Below are 25,481 nucleotides of genomic sequence, written 5' to 3' on the forward strand. Positions count from 1 at the left end.
AGATTGTCAATTACTTGATGTACAGACCCAAGCAATTTTTTATGAGTTTTCAATCATTTTTTTCATAATTGGGGGAAACTGAACATGTGTGTGGTACATTGGTCAGATTTTTGAAATGTTACAATCAGTCAGAAAAAATGATGGCAATTCTTGAATTGAAAAGATATATCAAAAAATTGTATGGTGTGTGTGGCCACCTTTACGGATATTCTAACCCTTTTATTTTTCTTGAGTTCGGAATTCTGTTACAGAATACTGTTAGTAAGACTTAAAAAGGAACTCCAGTCAAAATAATGTAATAAAAAAGTTCTTAATTTTTACAATAATTATGAATAAAAGATTTAGTCAGTGTTTGCCCATTGTAAAATCTTTCCTCTCCATGAAATACATTCTGACATTTATCACATGGTGACATTTTACTGCTGGCAGGTGATTGCTTGCTTTTTTTGGCAGTTGGAAACATCTGTAAACAGCTTATTTCCCACAATGCAATGAGGTTCACAGACAGGAAACTGTCAGGACCATGGTCCTGACATCACACTGTGGGAGGGGTTTCACCACAATATTAGCCATACAGACCCCCCTGATGATCCGTTTGAGAAAAGGAAAAGATTTCTTATGGGAAATGGAGTTTCCCTGGTGTCTCCATGTCAGCATACTAATGGGCAAAGACCCGCCTCCTTTGCCCCAGTAGGATGTCCAAAGATGTTAAAAGACTATCCCTCCCCCATACTGCCATTCTTTTTTTCGTCCTCGCCTCCAGTAGTGGATTCCATGGATGTTGTTCTACTTGTCCCTTACCTCCGCTCTTTTTTTGCGGCACCAGCAGGTTCAGGCTCTCCTGCTGTAGTCTGCTACTTAGGTTGCTAAAGGCTCCTAAAAGTAGTAGAGCCCTAGCCATTGATTATGGCTCCCCCTGGGGCATTTATACAAACTCCTGCGGCCACGCTATGTATCTAAAGGATGCAGTGGGTCCCTGGCATGCTGTGGTTGCTGTAGCTCAGGTGTGTATATAGTCTGTGCAGCGTGTTACCTTAGGGTGCTTCTCGTCTGGCATGGCCGCCCGCTTCGGCTGTCGGTCTGATACCGGGACACACGTCGGTTGGTTTGCCTCCTGTGGGCTCCTGCTGGTGTCGGAGGACGCTGATGCGGAGCTCTCCGGGTGATTGGGCGGTGTTCTCGCGCGCGCGCGCGAGATTTCGGCTGCCTTTGTGGGCCCGGGGCGGAAGTTGTAATTCCGCCATCTTTGTTATGGGCAAATTCCGGATCTCAGAGGAGGAGGCAGGAATTCAGCCGACTCTTCTATAAGAGAGTCAGTAGGAGCGGGCAGCGCTGCTGGAAGGTCGTTTTTCCAGTGCGCTCCGGACTAGGCTGTTGGCTCCTGCTAGCCTGCTAGGTAAATAAGGGGATATATATTAGAAGTGGGTTTTATGTAGGTTGACACTGAAAAAAAAAAAAAAAAAAATATAATAAAAGTTTTTGTTTTTTATGATGATAGGTACAGCATAGATTTTTCACTAAAGCAACCTTTTGATTTTATTCCAGCTGCCATGGGAAAGCATAAAGGGGGTGAATCAAAATCTAAAAGGTAAGGGTGGTAAGTAATTATTTTTTTGAAAAGAGCATCAAATTGGTCTGAGATTAAGGGGATTACCCTCTTTTTTCAGACGCGACAAGGAGGATCGTCAGGTGGAGCAGCAGAAAGAGGAAGCCTCCCATAGATCCTCGTTTGGGACTACGGATCAGTCAGTTGCATCTTCCCAACGACGTCAGGATCCGGAGCTTCAGCATTCTCGGCAGGATCATCCTACGGATATTAAATCGTCCAATTTAGCATCATCAAAATCCTCGTCAAGTTCCTCGGCTCTTAAGCAATTACAACAATATGATAATAGAAGATCGCAGTCGTCAACAGAAGATTCGGACCATCGAGTGATTCCTTCTACCTCCTTTGGACCAGTCATGGAAAAGAATCAATGTTGGATTTGTGGTAGACCTGCTTTACCCCACAAGAAGGTTTGCGAGTTGTGCCACCTGGACATTGCTAGGGAGGATAGGGAAGTGTCCACGCTAATAAAGCAGGTGGTAAAGGATACGGTGGCAGAGATGTCGCACAGTCAAAGCCGTCACTCTCCAGACACTCGTTCCTCCAGAAACTCATCACAAGATGATAGCTCAGATGAGGATTCGAATATAGAAATGGAATGTTTTGATTTCTCCCTCGTTCCTTCATTTATTTCAAGTGTAAGATCAGCAATAGAGTGGCAGGATGAAGCGGCATCGCCAAAAAACAAGAGAAGACGATATTACAAACATCTGACTAAAACTAAAGTTTCGTTTCCTTTGATGGAGGAGATTAAGGAAGTGATATTGGAAGAATGGGAGAAGACAGTCAAGAAACCTTCTCTCAAGAATAAATTTCAAAAAATGTATCCTTTGGAGGATCGGGATGAAGCACTTATTCAGACATGCCCTGTTGTAGACGCATCATTAATGAGAATAGTGAAGAACGTTACCCTGCCGATAGAAGATGCTGTGGCCTTTAAAGATGTATTAGATCGGCAAATAGATCAGGACCTGAAGAGATCCTACTTAGCTTCAGGGGAAACGTCTCGGGCCGCTATTGCATTAACCTCAGTAGCAAAGGCTAACAGAGTTTGGATAGACAAGGTTCAAAGAGATATAGCAAGGGGTGCATCGATGGATGAAGTTACGTTTGGCTTAAATGAGTTAAGATTATCGGCAGACTTCTTGGGTGAGGCCAGTGTGGACATAGTCCGCTCTGCCAGTCGTTCAATGTTATATGCCGTCATGGCGAAAAGAAATTTATGGCTGAAACCCTGGTCAGCAGATCCTACATCGAAACAGGCCTGGTCGAAAATACCTTTTGATGGAAAGAATTTATTCGGGCCCAAGATGGATGCGGCCATCTCAAGAGTTACAGGGGGCAAATCGGGTCTGTTGCCCCAGGACAGAAGATTCAGTAGACAAAAATTCTCTCAATACAGAAAGCAGTTAGCAAGCAAGTTTACCGAGTCAAAGTCTTATCGCCCTGGAAGGGAGTACCGTAAAAACTGGCAACGCCCCCAAAATACCTTTCAAAGGTCTACAAAAGCCAGAACATCTTCAGCCACAAGTAATGCAGTTAAGCCTTTTTGATGGGACGCCCGTCCTAGATTTTCCGGTTGGTGCCAGGCTTTTGAATTTCGGGAAAATCTGGACGGGGACTTGTCAGGACCCATGGGTCTTAAGTACAGTGCTAGAAGGTCACAAGTGGTCCTTCAAAAGAAGTCCGCCTCTAATTCGATTTATCTCGACAAGGATACCAAACAATCGAGAAAAGTTGTTAATTCTAATAGACTATGTGACAGAGCTAATGCGGCAGAAAGCAGTCGTGCAGGTGCCAACTTCCGAAAGAGGTACAGGATACTATTCCCCTCTATTTTTAATAAAGAAAAAGACTGGGAAGCTGAGGCCGGTATTAGATTTAAAAAGCCTAAACAGATTCATCTTCACCCCGAGATTCAAAATGGAGAGTCTTCAAACTATACTCCTATCAATTCAACCGGGCGACTGGATGTGTTCAGTGGACCTGAGGGACGCGTATTTCCATGTACCCATACATCACAATTTTCACAAATTTCTTCGATTTGCAGTAGGAGAGTTGCACCTTCAGTTTGTTTGCCTGCCGTTCGGCCTATCGACGTCTCGAGAACTTTTTCCAAGGTTCTGTTATCGGTAATTGCTGTTGTAAGGGTACAGGGAATACGCGTCCTTCATTATTTAGACGATATTCTCCTGTTGGCCTCTTCGAAGGAAGCCTTACTTCGAGACAGGTCGGTGCTGATAGATACTCTGCAGGCTTTCGGTTGGGTGATAAATTTTCCCAAGAGTCAGCTTCAACCAACTCGTCGGATGATATTTCTGGGGGCTCAATTGGACACAGTCAAAGGGACAGTATCACTTCCAGCAGACAAACTTTACAAAATTCAACGAGCTGTTCTAAATCTGGAACTAGCAGCTTGGATTCCAGCCAGGAAATGTATGCAGATCCTAGGGCTCATGTCTTCAGTGATACCGATGGTGAAGTGGGCTCATTGGCATCTCCGTCCTCTTCAGTGGTCATTTCTAAGACAGTGGAACAAAGAATCGTTAACACAGCACATCCTACTTTCCTCGAAAGTCAGGTCTTCCCTTTCATGGTGGAGGAACATGGCAAACCTCAAAAATTGTCGTCCACTCTTTCCACAGAATTGGAATATTCTGACAACGGATGCCAGTTCTTTAGGTTGGGGGGCAGTATTTCAAGACCAAGTCGCTCAAGGCTGTTGGGAGTTTCCAACACAAGGGATAGTTTCAAACGTCCTAGAGCTAAGAGCTGTCCTCCAAGCCTTGATACATTTTCTTCCAGTCTTACAGAATACATCAGTGATGGTGAGGATCGACAATGTCTCAGCAGTATCCTATATAAAGAATCAAGGGGGAACGCACAGCAGGACATTGATGAAGGAAACTGGCCCGATAATGCAGATGGCGCAGGAGAGTCTGGGGGATCTCTCGGCTCTTTATATTCCGGGAATATTAAATACGACAGCAGATTATCTGTCAAGGAATCTACTCAACAACAACGAGTGGTCGCTACATCCATTGGTGTTTCAAACAATTTCCGAAACATGGGGTTGTCCGGAGATCGATCTCTTTGCCTCTCATTCCAACCACAAAGTGAAGAAATATTTCTCGAGGTACAGAGACCCCAATGCTCTAGCGACAGATGCTCTCTCCCAGTCTTGGAGCTTCAATCTCGCATATGCTTTTCCACCGATCCCGTTAATCTTCAGATTTCTCAGGAAATTAATGACTCAGAAAATGACAGTACTGGCAGTGTTGCCATATTGGCCCAGGAGACCGTGGTTTCCCCTACTGCTTCAGTTGAGCACTCAACATCCTCTAGCTCTTCCAGATTTGCCGGATCTACTCTCACAGGGAACGATGTGCCATCAAAATCCTCAAAGACTCCGATTGATGGCATGGAATTTGAGAGGCTTAGGTTGTTAGACATAGGTTGTTCTGCAGAGGTGGCGGAAACCTTAGCTAAAGCAAGAAAGCCAACCACAACACTCTCCTACAACAGAGTTTGGAAGACCTTTTCAGACTTTGCTGCTAAGTCAGGATTCCTACATCAGAGTTTACAGTAGTTAATTTGTTATCTTTTCTTCAGGAAGGTCTTCATATGGGCTTAGCCTATTCCACACTGAAGAGGCAGGTCTCGGCCATTTCATCAATATCTGGAATATCCTGGTCCTCCAATACTCTGGTAAAGCAATTCTTTAAAGCAACAATTAAACTCCGGCCTCCGTTAAAACCAAAGTTCCCTAAATGGGAACTTCCGTTAGTCCTGGACTACATTGAGAAAGCCCTATCTAAACAAACGGAGTTAAGCCTTTATGATCGAACTTTGATCACAGTATTTCTGGTGGCAATCACATCTGGTAGAAGGGTGTCAGAGTTGCAGGCTTTGGGGCATTCAGAGCCTTACTTGATCTTTTATGAGGATAGACTAGTACTCCATCCCGTCCAAGCTTTTTTGCCAAAAGTAACGTCAGTTTTTCATCTTAATCAGGAATGGACACTACCAAGTTTCAGATTACAGGATGATGTCTCAAAACTGCATCCATTGGACATTCCTTCTACAGTCAAGGCTTATTTAGAAGCAACTAACTCGATTCGAGACTCAGATAGATTGTTTGTAATTCCTAACGGTTATAGGAAAGGAAAACCCGCTACTACAAGAACCATAGCGAGGTGGATTGTCACTCTAATCCAAAAGGCTTACAAAACCAATGGTCTTGAGCCTCCGCAGGAAATATTGGCCCATTCAACGAGAAGTCTGTCTTCCTCGTGGGCAACGTTAGGTAAGGTCGAGTTGACCACAGTATGCAGAGCAGCTAACTGGGCCTCTGGGCACACCTTTTTGAAACATTATAGTGTAGACCCTGCACTATTGTCTACTGTGGAATTTGGAAAGAAAGTTATTTCCTCCACTGTCAGCTCTGCAATATGATTTATGTAATGTTGACATTCTGTTAATTAAATTTTGTTGTTGTTATTGCATCTCCCACCCTTGTTATTGTCTAGTTATTGGCCCATTAGTATGCTGACATGGAGACACCAGGGAATTAGGAAAATTGAATACTCACCTTACAGGTAATTTTCCTTTCCTGGTGCTCTCCATGTCAGCATACGTTCCCACCCTATACTGTCGGCTCGTACTTGTTAACTAGAATGGCAGTATGGGGGAGGGATAGTCTTTTAACATCTTTGGACATCCTACTGGGGCAAAGGAGGCGGGTCTTTGCCCATTAGTATGCTGACATGGAGAGCACCAGGAAAGGAAAATTACCTGTAAGGTGAGTATTCAATTTTCCTAAATCAGATACTGATTGGGATGAAGTTAAATTCTTGGTTACGGTTTCTCTTTAACTGACTCAACAACTTATAACTACAGAGACATGGTTACAGAATACTTTGCATAGTCATGTCGGTGTGGACCTCATATCACTTTGTACTTCTGTATAAAACAAAGACAGCTGACAGAATGCAAATGAAGTCAATCAGCAGAACCCATGGTGTTCAGAGACATGGTGGAAGCCTGAGTATACAGTGCAAACATAACACTATTTAAAATATAAACGGAATTCTGAGAACCGGATCAATGGAAGATCAAAATGTTCCATGGCATTTTCAAAGTTCAGCTGGCAAAACACACTGCTAAGAGCAGGGAACTGTATCGCTGTCCTTTATTGTTTAGCCTCTCATCATTTTCCACATCAAGGACACCTCACAGCGCATTCACCAAGGTTCTCAAGTTCTGCAGGCACATAAAACACAGTGTTTCTTTACCAAAGTAACAGTCACATTTCATTCCTTCAAGTAAGGCCACATTCACAGTGGTGCATTGCAGTGTGGTGTAATAGCCGTTTTTGTAACAAGGCTTACCGCACTTCAAGATATCACCTATGCGATGTTCACAGTGCGGCGGGTGAGTTGCAGTATAACAGGTTGAGATATACAGTAGTAACACACTGCATGCAGTGTGTTACCGGTAAATATGTGCATTAACTGTAGAGGTGAAGCATACTTTTCATTGACTGTATGCTTCACTGTACCAGACGCAATGTGAGCATACTGTGCAGTACTGCTGTCCCGATCCGTTGTGTTCCTGCTGTCATATGTTCATACTCATACTGGTACCCGTCAGTGTCTGGTTGGGTTTGATCAGATGTGTAACGCCTCATTGTTACTGCGGAAGTCTGCGTTTGCATGGATGAACGATCGCGCATGCGCAAAAGAAGGTTCATGCCAAAACATTCAAGCACTGCACTATATAAGGCAGCTGTGATCAGCACACAGTCCTGATCATTCTGACAGCTTTGGTAGTATTACCTGTAGGTTACTATATTTTTTAGTTGATTCTGTTACCGACCTGGCCTGCTCCCATTTATGATTCTAGTCTGCCTGCCCTGATCCTTGCCTGTTATTTTACCTCGCTTGAACCTGTGCTATCCTTCTTGACATCTAGATTACGATTTGTTTCCTCCTTCTATCACGTACCCGAGGTGCCTGGCTCTTCTACTGACCACATATGCTATTTCTCTGTTGTTATTGCCTGATAAAGAAGGATCAACCCTGCGAAACGTGTTGCATTGCCCCCCGGAGTTTGTAAATAAACTTGTTGTATTTAACAAATACATTGGCAATTTTTCTGTCTGCTTGGAGGAGGTAAGTCCACCACTTCCTCCTCATGTTTTAAACTTTTTAGATTATTTTATCCTTTTGGCGCCTCTGTACCCATACTACGCTATATCACATACCGGGCTCCTAGTCCTCCACACGGTTGTGTCACTTGCTCTCTGACCTACAGTTAAGGTTTATCTGGAGCGCAACTTGGTGGGCACTAAGCAGCAAAGCCATCCGTTGTCCACAAGGGATAGCGGCCCATCATCCCTTGCAGGTGAAGACCTGTGTCCACTTATATTCTGTGCCCTGGGAAGCCCTCGAGTCAAAGAATCACTACCATAACAGCAACGTAATGACCACTGTGAATGGGGCCTAATAATTTTTGCTAAAAGGAGTACGGAAACTGGAAATAGTTTGCCAAATTTTATTATACAAGTATATGAATACAATATTATACAAGTAAATGAAAATCGATAAAATCCAATTTCAGGTAAACATTTTTTAGTTTCAGGTGATATGGTAAGGAGAAAGAAGTGCTTTTGGATTTTTTATTGGGGCCAATCACTACACTCCCACAGTAGCAGGGAGTGCAACGATTGGCCCCAATGACGAAGCTGTGGTCCCGCCCTTGAGACCATCAGCTCCAATTAAAAAAGGAGCAGGGAGCAGTGAGTGGCAAGACTGGCAGTCAGGGGCAGCGCCCCTCGCCTGACTTGAACTTGGCTCTCCAAAGCCGTGCGGCTACTTCCTTTTCATCAGAGCTGCGTTGCTGGCTGCATGTATTCAAATCACTGGAGGACATAGGAGGTTGGGTGATAAGGGGATAGAGAAAGGGGAACATCGGAGGACACAAGAGGATGGTGACACAGGGATAGATGACGGTAGACACCGGAAGACACAGGGAGATGGAGACAGGTCGGATAGAGGAAGGGGGGCAAAGGACAGGGCATCAGACACAGGGGGACAAAGGACAGGGGGGCAGAGGGGACAAAGGACAGGGGGGCACCGGAGGACAGAGGACACAAGAAGACAGAGACCACAGGACACAGGAAGAGGGAAAGTGGACACAGGGGGACAGGGGACACTAGAGTACAGATGAAACAGGGGGTTAGAGTAAGACTCAAGAGGTACAAGGAATGCACACGAGGGGACATAATAATTGGGGTGGGGGGAAGGTCCATAAGATGCCCTTGCACCAGGTTGCAATAGGTTTAGTTTATTTTTTTCCCTTTCGGTCCAGAGTGTCTTATAGTCAAAAAAATACGGTAGAGAAATAAAATCCACCTGTGTGCAATCTAAGTGTCACATGATCTGTCAGTATAAACACACCTTCCCAGAAAGTCATGTGGGTGACTCCGGTCAGATGAGGCTAAAATTGAACTTTTCAGCCACCAAGGAAAATGTTGTATCTGGCACAAATCCAACACATCCCATTGCCATAGTGAAAAATGCTAGTGGCAGCATCATGCACTGGGGATTTTCTTTTAGTAACAGGGACTGGGAAACTGGTCTGATTCAAGGGAAGGATAGGGGGGGCTAAATACAGGGATATTCTTGATCAAAATCTGTGTCAGTCAGCCTGTGATCTGAGACTCATGTTGGGAATTCACCATAGGTTTTTCCGCTCGAAAGATGGTCTGATAGATAATTTACGACATGTCCAATATTTCTTCCGATCATTTTTTGGGTCGGAAGATAAGAGAATGGAGCGCAGAATCAAGAAGAAAGACGATTGGATGAAAAATCGAGCAGAAAAACGTATCGAGTGTACCCAGCATTTGATGGAATTTTACCTTCCAACAGGACAATAACTTAAAGCATACTGCTAAAGCAACACTTGTGTGGTTCAAGGGAGAGCATTTAACCTCCTTGGCGGTAACCCTGAGCTAGGGTCGGGGCAGAAAACCGCAGCTCAGAGCGGTAATCCAGACCTCTGCTTGGGGTAGCCGCCGGAGGCTCTATGCAGAGCAATGCGCACAGCGGGAACGTTTCTACATACCTCCCAGGGATCCAGACGTCAGTCGCCATTCTTCTTCCTCACCTCCGGGGCTCTGCTTCCTCCTGGTGAAATCGCTGGCTGTTGTCATGACAACAGCCCGCAATCTCACTTTAGAGTTGCAGCCCCACCTGGAGGATGGAGGCATAACTACAGCTCTGGAGGCCAGGGAGGTGAGTGATTGCTGGGGATTTGCAGATCTCCCTGGCAGCATGATTTTTTCCAGGTTTTAGGGTCTAAAAGGGTGCAAAAAAAATTGTACCGTTTTTAGACCCTAAAGTCCGGAAATAATCATACTGCCAAGGGGGTTAAATGTGTTGGAATAGCCCAGTCAATGTCCAGACCTCAATCCAACAGAGAATCTGTGGGCAGAGTTGAATATTGCTGTTCACGAGCGAAAAACCATCGAACATGAAAGAGCTGGAGCAGTTTTGCCTTGAGATATGGGCAAAAATACCAGTGGCAAGATGTAGTTGCCACAAACTATGGCTCCACAAAGTACAGGGGGTGGGAGTGGGTTATGTGTGAATAGTTAGTTATGTACGCTTACATTGTTTAGTTATTTTGTCCTATTTGTTGTTTGCTTCACAATAAACCAAATAACACATCTTTAAAGTTAGAGGTGTGATCTGTCAACGAAATGGTGTAAACTCTCAAACAATCCATTCTAATCCCAGGATATGAGGCAACAAAACATGAAAAATGCCAAGGAGGAGGGGGGTCAGATGGGGTGGGGTTTGAATATACTTTAGCAAGGCACTGTAGTAAAATTCCCAGAATGACATTGCGGGTCACATGGACACGTTTGCAGACCTTTTTGTTTTACGCAATCCTACCATGGAATTTGCAAAGTAGGAACAACGTGTTTTATCAAAGCCAAGCACGTTACAGTCTAATAAACCAGAATGAGTACTCTCTATGTATATAAAGTAGACTGATATTTGTACCTTGGCAGATTCTCAGAAGCATACAATGGAAACAATGAAAAGTCATAACAGTCTGAAATCCAAGGCTGAAGTGTAACAGAAGCTTGCTATAGTTGTAAACTACAATGTTTGTAGATAGAGTAGAGTAGATAATAAGGGTGAAATATTTAGTACATTTTATTTTACAGTAAAGCAGAGCTCCAGCCAGAATGTCAGGCTGGTTTCGAACTGTAATTTGGCCTCAGCGTAGTGGTGTGCCCGCTGCACTGCACCACCAAAAACAAGCCTTCAGGGAATACTGCCTTACTATGCGGTATTCCCTGTTGGTATCTGGTCAAGCGATGAGGTGCGGGGAAGCGTATTGCAAACAATATGCTTCTGCACATACGCAACGCGTAAAACCTGCGGCAGGTTGTTACACTGATGTGTCGCTATGGACTTACACTACTTCCGGTCCACTGCACTTCGACGCAGATACTCGCGGTAACGTAGTTTCAGAAGCGCATCAGATTGAGGTCTTCTCATGCATCACAACACACCGCAGGTGCTATGATTTTACCCACAGACTTGCATTAGACTAGCATTAAGCTGCGGCAAAGTGCTGCAATGCAATGCCAAAGTGTGAAAGGGCTCTTAGGGTTCTTTCACACTTGTCAACACGTGCATGAAGGCGATTTCATGCCCACATCTCACCAATGCGTGGCATGCGGGGGGGGGGGGAGGGGTTTGGGTGTCCATTTTAGCACGATTTGGCGCCTGTGGCATAAATTAACCTGACGGGAAATCCCCGAAAGTCATGTGATAAAATGTTCCCAGACGTGTTACATCACAACACTTGGGAACGCTTTCTCTACTGTGAAAATCAATGGACTTTCATGTTACGTGTGTTGCACACAATGGGCTTGATTCACTAAGACAAATAGCATGCCTTATCAAAGTTAACATACCTTATCAGAGTAGCATAGCGAGCGCTACAAACCTGCAGGGGCTCAGGGCAGGACAAGTGGAGCTCTCGTCATTGCATATCAGCAGGCATAAGTTTGTAGCGCTCGCTATGCTACTCTGATAAGCATGTTAACTTTGATAAGGCGTGTCATCTCTGATAAAACAAGGTGTTTGTCTTAAGGGGCCCATACACTAATCGATTTTAGCTATCGATTCGACCGTTTTGATTGAATCGGCTAGAATTCGATGCAGCAGAAAGCATGATCGATCGGCAGAACGATCCGATTTCCGGCTGATTTCGATCATTTTGCTCATTCGGTCCGGGTGGAAAATCTGGGTCGATCAGCTGCTGGCAGCCGATCGATGGCTCGTAGGGCTGCATTGGATTGAATAGTGCAACACTGCATTTCAATCGAATTTCAATCGATTTCATTCTGAAATCTATTGAAATTTGATACCTACGGTGTGGCACACATCAGATACATTCCTATCAGATTCGACCTGATAGGCATCTGACAAATCTATCTGATGGTCAAATCTACTGCAAATCTATAAGTGTATGGGCAGCTTTAGTGAATCAAGCACAATGTGTCCAGCCTCATAACTGATAGCATCTCACATAAGTGTGAAAGGGCCCTAAGAACTTTTCCCCACTTGAGCCCACTGGGAAACACGGGTGGCCGTGCAACACAAGCCATTTACGTGATTATCGTCCACGAGGTTTTGATTCTCACTCATTATAATCAATGTAAATCGCAATGCGTTTGTGTATTTTCCTTGGATACCATTCATTGTGATGTAATTTATTTCCTTTTAAACAATACCAGTAGCCTGGCAGTTTCACTGATGTTTTTGGTATCATTAGTGTCTGAATCACACACTTGAAACAAGCAGCTACTCCAGTCAGAGTCAAATCAGAAACATCGGATGTGTATACTTGGTCAGGTTCTATGGCTAAAAGTCTTACAATGGTACACACTTTCCTGGAATAAAAAAGAAGAAAAATGTGGTACACACTTTTTAATTACGATTGGCCAATCACTGACTAATTTTACCACCTCTATGTAGCAGGAGGGTCAACAGACACTGAATACTATAGACAGATTGTGTAGGTAAACCCTCATACTACATGGAGATGGTAATATTGGTCAGTGATTGGCCAATCATAATTTAAAGTGTGTACCAGGCTTTAGGGTGCAGACACAAGTCCAATTTTGACTGGCCACTCTTACCCCCTACGTGTAATATGAGAGCTAACAGACTTTGAACAAATTGTGCAGGTAAGCTCTCACACTACATGGAAGTCATAAAATTGGATGTGTGTGCATACCCTAAAGCCTGGTAACACCCTTAATTTTGATTGGCCAATCACTTACCAATTTAACCACTTCCATGTAGTATGAAAGTTTACCTACACAATCTGCTAATTGTGTTGAACATCTGTTGACCCTCATACTACATGGAGGCGGTAAAATTATTGGCCAATCAAAACTGAAGGTGTGTACCAGGCTTTAGAGGCAGACAATAAGGAGGACAGCCAGACAGCATGTTGGATTACTGTGGCTATGTAATATTATCAAGCTGGCACATCATTGCAATCTACCGGTTCTGAAGGTGTGTCTGGCTTTTAGGGACAACAAAGAGACAATTTGCATATCCAGCAGTGATGCATTGTGAGAGACATCATATGTTCACTCCAACCTGAATAATCGCAAATACCTTCTGTTTTAAAGCGGCAAATTTCTGTTTTGTATAGCGTTTTTAGTAAGAGGAATTTTTGGCCTTTTTTAGCCCCTTACACACACTCCTAGGAGTTCTGGTTCACCATGAGCTTGATGGGCAATTTGTAACTCCAGGACAGCCAGGCAATATACACAGTTCAAAAGGAAACAAATATTGTATGTCAGCCTCCATATCCCTCTCACTTCAGGTGTGCTTTGCAGTAAAAAAGAAAAATAGAACTGTATATACTCGAGTATAATCTGACCTTAGTATAAGACGAACCCCCAACATTCACTGTAAAAACTGGAACAAAAATGTCTGACCTGTGTATAAGCTCATGGGTAGAAAATGTCACAACCACAACAACACTCACAGGCACGGCCGACCACAACCATATTTTAGAAAAGCAGCGTAAATTCAGCAGATTGCAATAAGCCAGAACATAGGCTTACAATAGAGATGGACATGCACAGAACTCCTGTAGCAAAACTTAAATTGGCATAAAGGTAAAGCAAGGATTCTCACCACTTAGTAAACCACTCAGTAGATACTGTCTCTGGATGCCTTTCAGAGCTACAACTAGAGAGGAGATTATTGTAAAGGACACACACACACGCGCGCGCGCGCACGCACGCGCGCACGCACGCACACACACACACACACACCAAATTAGAAAATCTTTATTCCATAATCCAGCATCACAGCATACAGATAAAAGCTCACACGTATCGGAGCAAGAATGGCTCCTTAATCATAGGATTAAGGAGCCATTCTTGCTCCGATACGTGTGAGCTTTTATCTGTATGCTGTGATGCTGGAATATGGAATAAAGATTTTCTACTTTCACCATAAACACTGGTGCAGCGGGATTTTCCTTTTTACCTGTTAGAGATGAGGTTAGCTGGGACCTCCGATGGAAATGTCAAGTGTGTGGTCTCCCTCAGACGATGCAGTGGCACTGTGATGTAAACGGGCGGCATACAAGGGTTGGCCATCTGTATCACCCACCATATGCACAGTGGAGTGCGACATACGTGTGTCCTGTTCCGGCCTACCCCCCAGGTACCCGCACTATGTGCACAGTGGTGCGGCCCCCACCCCTCCCAAGTGATCCATATGGTGGGCGGCATAATGCCGGTACTGCAGTGCGGTAACATGTGCAGCCAACCCCGAATCCCTCTCTCCCCGGCATCCCTCACCAGAGCAGAGCGATATACTTTATGCTGTTTTCGGCTGTCCCTCAAGCACATGCAGAGAAGCGGAGCGTTCACTCATCCATCCATGTCACATGCCGCAGTCTCGTATCTACGACGTCCTGCAGTGGTACACATAATGGGAGACGCCACTAGAGGGCGACACTGCAGATGGGAATGGGTGAGTGAACGCTGCGCTGCTTCGTTACTCAAAGGTAGTGACTCGAGTATAAACCTAGATCCACTTTTGGGCCACTTTTTTGGGCCCAAAAGCTTGGCTTATGCTTGAGTATATACTGTACGGTAAACAGAATTTTTTATACTCACCCTATCCATAAAAGGGCCTCTACTAACTGATCCTTCCCTCCTGTGAACTAAGGATACTTTTTAGTTGCTAAGGTAGCAGGTTGCTAATGGATGTCCGTAAATGACTCCTTTCATATATGGCTTCCCCTTCCAACCAAAGCATCTCTGGGAAAGGTCAGAGCGTAGTAGCTTTGTCACTCAAAGTCACTCCCATGGCCTTCTCAGAATTCTGTGCATAGAAGGAGGCTCTACGCAAAGAGTGAGATGAATTCGATTTATCTTGTCCTAAACCTTCTTGCTATTTCTATTAACTTTCCTTCTGCCTTTTCCAGCTGTACTGTAAATATTTTGATACAGCTTCTGTGTGCAGCTCTTTCAGTGCAGACTTTCCAGCCTGGAAAATAAAAGACTTATGTTTCACCCATTACACTATGCCACGAGGGATTGTTCTAGAACTTGGCTGCGACTGGAATTAATATACCAAGTATGTCCGCAGAGTGGGTAGGCGTGCTTGGCAAGTGCACAGAATCAAAGACAGCAGTGAATTGGTGGCACAATGGAAAATGCTGGCAAGCGACCAGCAGGAGAAAGACTCTTGTTGCCAGCACAGATGCACAATCAAGCTAAAAGACAGGATTTAGCCTGCTATAATGAAGGTATTATTTCATTGCTGCTTTAGGCTGCCGCTACACGTGAAATTTTAATCACTTGGTAGCAACGGATGTAACCCTTAAAGAGACACTGAAGCGAAAAAAAATATATGATATAATTAATTGGTTGTGTACTATGAATAATTACTAGAAGATTAGCAGCAAAGAAAATATTCTCATATTTTTATTATCAAGTATATAGTGTTTTTTCTAACATTGCATCATTCTCTAATATGTGCAGATTACACAACACTCAGCATTCAAAATGATTTTTTCAGAGCAGTCTGTGAACTAATGAACTCTCCTCTGCCAGAGGAAAAGTAAATAGTTAACTAACAGTTGAGATAATAAAAGTCAGAAAACAGCCCTCTCCACCACTTTTGAAAGTCGTAGAGATAATGGCTTTTTTGCATAGAGATAACAACTGGAGTTTCTTAACTCTTCCTGTACTGGAAACAATTAGACTGATGTATCTGATCTTAATGTTTTATTTCTTAGCTGTACTACACATATAAATCATAATATCATAGTTTTTTTTTCGCTTCAGTGTCTCTTTAACTGACTGGCTGAAATCAGTCTACTGCAAAGGAAGTAATAGTCAACAAATGGTTAATTCTCTTTCTAATAAATCCACATATAGGTGCAAAATTTAAAGAGGACCCTATGATTGAACTTCATTTTGCTGTCTGTGAACCTCATTGCATCGTGGGAAATAACTGCTTTTTCCAACTGCCAAGCAAGCAATATCTCCTGCTGTGCATAGAACTCTCAGTAATGAATATTCCGTACAGATCACCTGGCAGATGCCACCACCACTGATAAATTTCAGAATGTAAATTGGGGTGAGGAAAAATTTTATAATGGGCAAACACTGACTGAATAATTTTTAAATGAATATTGTAAAACCATTTTATTTATTACATTATTTTCACTACAGGGGGTGTAGGGGGAAAAATGAGCTTAACTTACCTAGGGCTTCTAATGGCCCCCCGCAGACATCCTGCGCCCGCACAAAACGATCCTCCAGTTTTCGCCACCAGCTCACTTCTGGAACTTGCGACTTTAATGTCGCAAACCACTACGCCTGCGCGGCCATGCTCCCACTGACATCACCAGGAGCGAGGTCCCGGCCACACAGGCACAGCGGTTTGCGACATTAAAATAAATTCTGGAAGTTAGCCGTTGGCGGGGAACGGACGTCTGCGGGGGGCCGTTAGAAGCTCCAGGTAAGTTCAACTCTTTTTCCCCCTACCCCCCTTACAGTACCCTTTAAAGTCATTTGAAGTGAATATGGGATGATAAAACAGTTAAAGACTTTCTGTGGAACGCGCAGAACAATGCAAGAGTGTGCCCAGACACTAAGTGCTGCGTTGCAGCAGTGACCCCATTAAACAGCTCTATGGTGCGTTGTCTGAATGCACTGCTGTGTGGTGCATAAGTGTGGCTATCAGGCAGTGCTGTCTATATCAGATGTTTGCATATCACACACTGATACGCTTTGCTGAATCAGCTCAGCAAACCCAACAGTGTACCCAGGCCTTAAAGAGGAACTGTAGTGAAAATAATGTAATTGATAAAATTGCTTATTTATTTTTACAACATAAATGTATTATTTACTTAGTATTTGCCCATTGCAAAAATCCTTTCTTTGCCCGATTGACGGTCTGAAATTTATCACAGGTGGCGGCATCTTTAGTCCTGCCAGATGATCTGTGTGGAATGATCGTTACTGAGAGTTCTATGCACAGAGGGAGATACAGAGGGAGATACTGCTTGCCTGGCTTCACAGACAGCAAACAGTCAGGGCCATGGCCCTGATATCACACTGTGGGAGGGGTTTCACCACAATATCAGCCATACAGACCGCTCTGATGATTTATTCCAGAAAAGGTAAAAGTTTCTCATGGGAAAGGGGGTATCAGCTACTGATTGGGATGAAGTTCAGTCCTGGGTTAAAGTTCTTTAGAATAGTCACGCAGCCAATGAAGCATGAAGTCTGTTTGCATTATAACACATGTTAATTCAAAGCCAGAAAGATATAATAATGTGATCAGTTACAACACAGAGATGTGAATGGGCCCATAGAATTGTATGGGCAATGAGTTGACATGCAGAATTATTCTGCAATGCAACAGATATAGTGTGAATGCACGCCGAGGGCTGCATTTCTAAGGTGAATTCTAAACAGCAGCCATGATAAACTGATTCAGTGCCCTGACAAACCGAAGAGCATTTTGCGTGTCGTTTTTTTTTTAAAACGGCTTCCATTGACTTACCTTAAAATCCCTGTAACAGTGTGTCAAAATTGCCACAATCACGATTGTTTGAAAAACCGCGTTCACAGCAATTTTGCCACCATTTTAATGGAAGTCACTGGCAGTGGTTTTTAAAAAATGAAAACGACACGCAAAAAGCTCTCCAGTGTTGCAGGGCCCTAAGTTGCAAAACAAAATAAATAGCATCTGTTGGCACTTTACATGCCTGCTTTGTCATCAGCAGTATTTCCCCAGCCAAACCTGCTTTGTCATCAGCAGTATTTCCCCAGCCAAACCTGCTTTGTCATCAGCAGTATTTCCCCAGCCAAACAGAAGTGTTATTGGTTTCTGTTTACATTTCAGGAGAGCCCAGGCTGAATTTGACTGCTGTTCAACTGCCTCATTTCCATTGATAAAAGCACCTATTATTTTATACTTAGCAATGCACACAAAAAAAAGAAAGTTATAAGTAGAACTAGTACACTATGAGCCCATGTTTATCACATCACGTCAGTTTAGACATGTTTTAAGCAAATAATTTACAGTTCAATAAGCAAGACTTGTTGCTAAGAGTCCCACAACACTTGCAACATTAACAAGAAAATTATTATTTACTTCACAAATACAAGAAAGAAACAAACACAGGAACTTACAATAGGATATTGGTCAGATCAAAACACCGGATCTCCTAGCAAAAATGCATTCCACAGAAGGAAACATTATTCAAGAGCAAACCTAGTTTTCCATTTGAGGCATGCATCACAGAAACGTAACAGGAGCCTGTCTGGTGTTTATAATCTGCACAAGTCATTCATTTCCCCATGGAAAAGCTGCTGGGCCTGTTGCAGCTTGCACACTGTAGCGGTATTTCATTTCAATATGTGTAAACTCTTTCACTGTAAACTCGGTGAAGTGTTCAAACAGTTGAGTAAGTAACAGCTCAACAGGGAATAATGTCAAATTGAATAATCTCTATGGATCACTTTCAATGAAAGGAAAACATTTTCAACTTGTATGAATGTTTAATTTTCACTCTAGAAGGTGTTTTGTCACTACCTTAAAACCTCCTCAGTTCAAATAAGGTGAATGTCTAGATCAGTGGTCCTCAAACTAAGGCCCGCGGACCGAATGCGGCCCCCTGAGGCTTTTTTACTGCCCCCCCCCCACTCACAAACTGTATTACTTCTAGATGCGGACCACTGCATCTTTAAATATTGGCAGCCCACATATAGAATAGCAGTGCTGACACCAGCCATTCACTGGCATTCAATCATTCACTGTTGTCCAATTGGATGGCAGGATGTCACCTGGTTATGCTACTTTGTCTGGCCCGCAAAGACTTCTTCAGATTGTGCTGCAGGCTTTTGCAGGCCATTTGGTGACCGTATGGCTCACATATGACTTGCTATGTTAGGGTCACAATATCTGCACTTGCTGTGTTGGAGACATAACTGCACTTGCTGAGTTGGGGGGTCATACTATCTGCATATGTTAAAATGGTCTGGTTAAATAGGAGACATTAGGGCTGCACATGTTAATAGAAGCTGTCTACAATATCAAGGCTCAATGTTATGTTTTTCTACAGCATTTTATGTATACTCCGGCCCCCCAGCAGTCTGAAGTATGTTGACCCGGCCCTTAACCGAAAACATTTGGGGACCCCTGGTCTAGATATTTGTATGAATGGACAATTCAGTTACAGGAAAGTGGTGGGAATATGGGAGGTGCCTCACCCAATACCATTCAATGTGGCTGTACTGTATGACAACACGCCAGGCCCGGTTCTAGCTAACATGGGGACTTGAGAGACTAATAAAATGGGGTCCCCCAATCCTGTACCCTCCACTCAAAGCAGTAAAAGGTGCCATTGCGTAAGTAGGCCGCACCTGCAGAGTAGCACTAAGCCACGCTCCCACAAGCAGTTTTGTGCTATTGCGGAAGCGTGACCTACTCATGCATGCATGAGTGCATGCGCTGCGCTTGTACATGGAGAGGTGCATGGCTTTAAACAAGAAAAATGTACTGACCAGTGGTGGTGGGGTTGAGGAGAACATGGGAAGCATCTGGACCATCCACTCAGGCAAGTATATAACTTTTTTCCCCTTTAATCTTACTGGTTTGCTTTAAAGTGAACCTTCAGACTAAAAATCTACTCGGCAGCACTGAAAAGGTTTGGTGTTTCTTTAACACTTTCAAAGCATCAGAACTTTTATTTTCTTACCCAAGCCTCATTTTTAGATGCACAGAAAACTGCCCGGGCATTTTCCCCCTGATGCGATTCCTGATGTTGTGGTTCTCCTTCTGCTGTTTTGGCGCAAATTTGTTTTTATAAATTTTGAGAGATTTGAAGCCTAGCGTGTGCACAGTTGGGAGGGGTGATCAGGATACAGGACAGTTGGAATTGTGTCTCATGCTCCGTCACCTCCTTTCAACCAAAAAGATGGCTGCCCCCATGAAATCACAAACATTTGTCTGTTCTTTTAAAACAGGGTGGGTCAGAGATTATATTACCTATTTATTTTAATTAACATAACTAATGTAACTTAATGACAGTATGTTTGTTTAGGCTGAAGTTCCCCTTTAAATTGAGGTTTGGCTGGAGATCAAGTTTAATGTCATAAAGAGGCTTTATCGGATTTACAGTTAGCAATTCACTTTGGGCAGCTAAGTGTCTCTCTTCAAAACAATGGTAAAAATGTATGTTTCTCTTTCCATTTTGTGGAAAGAACAATGCAATCATTAACAGGAAATTCGCATAAGGCATTATTTTAATCATACAAGCTTCCTGAGAAAGATTTATTCATCCTTAAATTAGAAGGATTTCCTATGTACATCCTGTTAAAGTTCAAAGACTGGCTTGCTGACACAAAATACTGTATATAAAACAGTGGTTGTTCAGCTTAGTGTTTTAAATAGCCAATTACATAACTGACATTGCTCTCTATAAATAACCCAACCTGTACAAATAATACTCACATGAATGCAAACCTACAATAGAAGCACCGCAGATGCCTGCATGTGTTTTCCTCCTAGGAGGTCGGGAGTAGTAACCTGGGTGCACTCTTATGTTGTGTCAGAGCTGTAGAGCCCCAGCTTTGCTTGCAGCATAAAAGTGACATAACATGCCATATTTATGCAAGCTTTCATTTGGTGCAACCCAAGACATGAAGGCCTCTTTCAGACAGGAGGCTACCGCCCACAAGCACCATTTGGGTGCAATCAAAATACAGCTGAATGAAAGTGTTTGTAACACCACACGTGTCGGTGCTTGATATGCGGTGGTGCTACCCAGGGCAAAGATCCACTACATGTGTGACTCCATAGGGGTAGGGCACCTGTCCAGCGTTAAAAAAAAGCCAGGCCTGTCAGCTGCCCATATGAAAGAGGTCTGTGTGCTTTTTTAGATATTAGTATTGCTGCCTGTGGTGAACACCCATTCAATATAAGCAAATGGAACTGTCCATCTATCATTCAAAGGATACCTTAGCAATGTTCAAAATTTAAAAACAGTGGGAGTAGGCTTGTGTAGTAAAGCTCCCCTCATGCCCACTGCTCCCCCCGTTCTCCTCCTCCCCCCTCCATTATGTTCTAATGGCCCCAGAAGCTAATTTCAGGTTGGGAGAGTCAGTGAGCAGTGCACTTTGCACATCCACTACATAGCAGTGCCTGCGCAATGCTCATCAACCCTACCAACCCGAAAGTAGTTTAGGGGGCCATTGAACAAAATGGAATGGGACAGAGAACAGGGGTAGCGATGGGCATGAGGTGAGCCTTCCATACATGCCTGCCCCCTCCTCTCATTTTTAAATTTAGAACAGGTATCTTTTAAAAATGCATATGGATGCATTTTTTCCTACAGTGCCACACTGCACAACCAGCGGTGGTGAAAGGAGGTGAATAGCAATGCATTTTGTCTTCTGCCTCTTTCATGTGTTGTCTAATAGTAGGAACAATTGAGCCAGTTGCTTTGTTCTCATGTCTCCTGCTTCTCCTTCCCCTCCACTATCCATAAGACAATATATGGAGCTTATCTGAACTAACGGTATATCACCCATGTCAGAAGACTGCCAGCTGAAGTGAGCACATACAATCATTTTCAAAAAAGATACATGCCAGTGCCAGCTATGAGTATGAACTAGGTTTATTAAATGTCTTATCCAAATATACACATACCAAATAAAAATGTAAATGGACTAATGAAATTCTGCAGTGAAAGCATTTGATTGGTCCATTTTCAAGCTGATTAGATTTGAGGTAACATTTGCCTATTTCTACATCAACTTAGAATTACTTGCCTATTTCAAGTCAAGTAGAAAGTTGGCACTAAGCAAAACTTTCAAGCAGGAGAGAAAGTGGCACTACATTCATAAAATGCATTTATTGTGTGCTGGGTACATACATCTGTATGACAGCTGTTTTACAGTAAGTTACAGCTTCGTCAGAGGCCTCTACTGCTTTGTTGTAGGCCTTCGACGAATCGGTAACTTACCCCACAACCGCTATCTGTGTTTTTCTTCACTCCCACTCCCTGCCCTTATGTGTGTACCCAGCAGACAATAAAGATGCATTTTATGAATGCAGTGCCTCTTTCACTCCTACTTGGAACCGATGTGTGGCATCTGGCGTACCCCCAGTCATTAGCAGCAGTCTGTCTGCTCCACGTTTCCCTGCAGCATCCAGTACCAGTCTTCTCTTCTACTACTATTTGACACAAAGCTTTATCCTGAACATCTTTTAGACATCAGTGGCAAATGACTATGGGGGGAAAAAAAAAACACCTATAGACGTCGATGGCATGCAGAAGTAGTTATGTTCTAAAACGCCTTTAGACGTCTGAGGCGTATGGATGCGGAAACCCAAAAAGGCCTTTAGATGTCTGTGGCAGTCTAAGGGTTAATCCGACAGCTTCACTCTTCTTATCAATAGGTTTTGGACTGGTACAGATCACAGGGGACTCTCAGGATTTCCTGTTTTTAAAAAAGCTCTCCCTGAAAGGCAGCGGTACAATTTACCTGCCAGAATAGTGTGCACGCCAGTAGGCAGGCTGGCATCTTTGTATAGGCCTTTCCAGGGCATGCTTTTGAAAATAATTGTAAGACTCCCCCCATGGGAATATAGAGTACTGTAGTATTAAAGGGGTTCTTTCGCGAAAAAAGTAGGAAGTTAAAAACTGTGACAGATGACAGGTTTTAGGCCAGTCCATCTTTTTAAGGGGGATTCTCAGGGCTTTCTTTGTTTTCAACAGCATTTCCTGAACAGCAGTTTAACTGCCAAAATAGCAAGATACCAGCCGGCCTCCCTAATCACTTGCACAGTGCACACTATTATGTCAGTTAGATTTTGCAACTGTTGTTCAGGAAATGCTGTTGAAAACAAAGAAAGCCCTGAGAATCCCTCTTAAAAAGATGGACTGGCCCAAATCCTGTCATCTGTCACATTTTTTAACTGCCTACTTTTTTCGCGAAAGAACCCCTTTAAAGTGAGCCCGAGGTGGCAAAAATAACAGAATTGATACTTACCTGGGGGCTTCCTCCAGCCCCATGACCTCTGATGCCTTCCTTGTCGTCCTCCCCGATGGCTACACTGCTCTGTAATCCTGCCCGGTAATCGGGCTTCAGTCAAGGCAGTCAACTGATCTGTGCATGCACAGCCTACCCATCTATCTGCACAGGCAGAACGCTCCCGGTGACGGGAGAATGAAGGGGCGCGCCTGGACCGCACATGCAGCGCAACTGAAGGCAGATTACTAAACAGGATTACAGAACAACGGCACCACCGGGGAGGACGGCAAGGGAGGCGTTAGAGGTCATGGGGCTGGAGGAAGCCCCAGGAAAGTACCAAGTCTTTTCTTTATGCCATCTCAGGTACACTTTAACCTGTGAGTAACCTTGACAAATGAAAAAGTAATTTATGCTGCATTTTACTCAGGGCCATATGTACACTTACTAGGTTTGTTTATACATAAGATTTTAAATGTTAGACACTACACTTTAGAGTAGACCTGTTCAAACTACAATTGTGTCAGTAACAGGAGTAAACAATGGCACACAACATTTTGTTAGAAAAGTAACATATTTGAAAATTCAAAAGCACGGTCACATTTTACTTCATGGATATGCAAGCTGGAAACATTTTGCAATTTTTTAATACTGTACTCTTTCTCTGCTTTGTAGGTGTTGGTTGTCTTTCCTCACTCAGTTGATAAGAGGAGACCATAGTTTTGAGTAACAGGCCCAAGTTTGAAGTGTCAGAGATTTATTAAGCTCTGAAATAGTGAACAGGCGACAAAGCTTAATAGCTATTAAGGTTTAATGAAGTAATTAGGGTCAAGGATCTCGCAGAAAATACGGTAGGCCATAAGCCCAGTGCACACCAAAAACCTCTAGCAGATCTGCAAAACGCTAGAGGTTTTTGAAGCAGATTTTAGAGCGATTCTAGGCATGCTTTCTAAACATGCCTAGTGTTTTTTGGAGCGTTTTTGTGTAGCAGATTACAAATATTGTTACAGTCAAGCTGTTGCTGAAAAGCTTCTGTAACAAAAATACCTGGAAAACCGCTCTGATCTTTTTCAGAGCTGTTTTCCACTTTCCTATACTTTAACATTGAGGCAGAAACGCCTCAGAAATCTACAAAATGCTGCAGCCCCTGAGTTTGTGGAAAAAACGAACCGCTCTGGTGTGCACCATCCCATTACCGTATTTTTTGGGCTATAAGGCGCTCCTGACCATAAGATGCACCTAGGTTAAGAGGACAAAAACCGGGGGGAAAAAATATATACTAAACCTGGTGCATCCATGGTGAAGGGGCATCTTGTGGATTGTGCCCCCTTTGTACCTCATGCCCCCTTGTACCTCTTGTATCTCCCTGTGTCCTCCTCTGTCCCACTTGTTTCCCCCATGTGTTCGCCTCTGTCCTCCTTGTGCCCTTTGTGTCCCCCTGTGTCCTCAGTTTTTCCCCCTGTGTCCTTCTCTGCATGGGCACAGTACAGGGAGTCTTCGACATTGCGGCAGGTTGGAGGTTCGTATTAGCAGACATTTACAAGTCAGGGACTCCCTGCATTTGGGTTATAAGACGCAGTGACTCCTCCCCGCCCACTTTTGGGGGAGAAAAAATCAGAGTTAGTACCTGCTAACGCTGTTTTGAACAATCCTTCAGGGCAAGGCAAGGTGAGACGTTGCCCCACCCAAACGCAGGAACAAGCAGCACTTCCCCTATAAAACAATCACATGGTTAGTCCACCCTCAGTGCTTTTAACCCAAGTACCCGACAGGTGAACATCCACTAACCCACATACGTGCTACTATCTGACATAGACAATAAACACCCGGGTGGGATCGTTGCCCTGAAGGATTGTTCAAAACAGCGTTAGCAGGTACTAACTCTGATTTTTTCCCACAATCCTTCAGGGCAAGGTGAGACGATTAACAAGTAATACAACCTCAGGGTGGGACCACCGCTTGGAGAATTTTTCTTCCAAACGCTTGGTCATGAGCTGAAATTGCATCAATTCGGTAATGTCGAATAAAGGTCGAGAAACTTGACCACGTAGCTGCCTTGCAGATCTGTTCTGGTGAAGCCCCTGTATTATTGGCCCATGATGCTGCCACTGCTCTAGTCGAATGAGCTTTGAATGAAGCCGGAGCTTCTAATTGCATTGCCTTATATGCTTCAACAATAGCCAACTTTATCCAATTAGCAATAGAGGATTTTGACGCCCTCTGACCTATTGTTTTCCCTGAAAACAACGTAAA

At 43.6% G+C, this 25,481-nt stretch overlaps 2 protein-coding genes across 2 annotated transcripts in view; one reads left to right on the forward strand and one right to left on the reverse strand.

Moving 5' to 3' along the window:
* The window catches only part of APOO (apolipoprotein O), a 104,724-nt gene that overhangs the window by 61,629 nt on the left and 17,614 nt on the right, over window positions 1-25,481 (reverse strand). The gene's annotated exons all lie outside the window — the stretch shown is intronic.
* Window positions 1,551-3,292, forward strand: LOC137544703 (uncharacterized). Its single transcript, XM_068265797.1, has 2 exons — window positions 1,551-1,588; window positions 1,668-3,292. Exons 1-2 carry the CDS (start codon window positions 1,551-1,553, stop codon window positions 3,157-3,159), a joined length of 1,530 nt encoding a protein of 509 aa, XP_068121898.1. The 3' UTR covers window positions 3,160-3,292.

The sequence above is a fragment of the Hyperolius riggenbachi genome, chromosome 2 (assembly GCF_040937935.1).
Source record: "Hyperolius riggenbachi isolate aHypRig1 chromosome 2, aHypRig1.pri, whole genome shotgun sequence".
NCBI lineage: Eukaryota > Metazoa > Chordata > Amphibia > Anura > Hyperoliidae > Hyperolius > Hyperolius riggenbachi.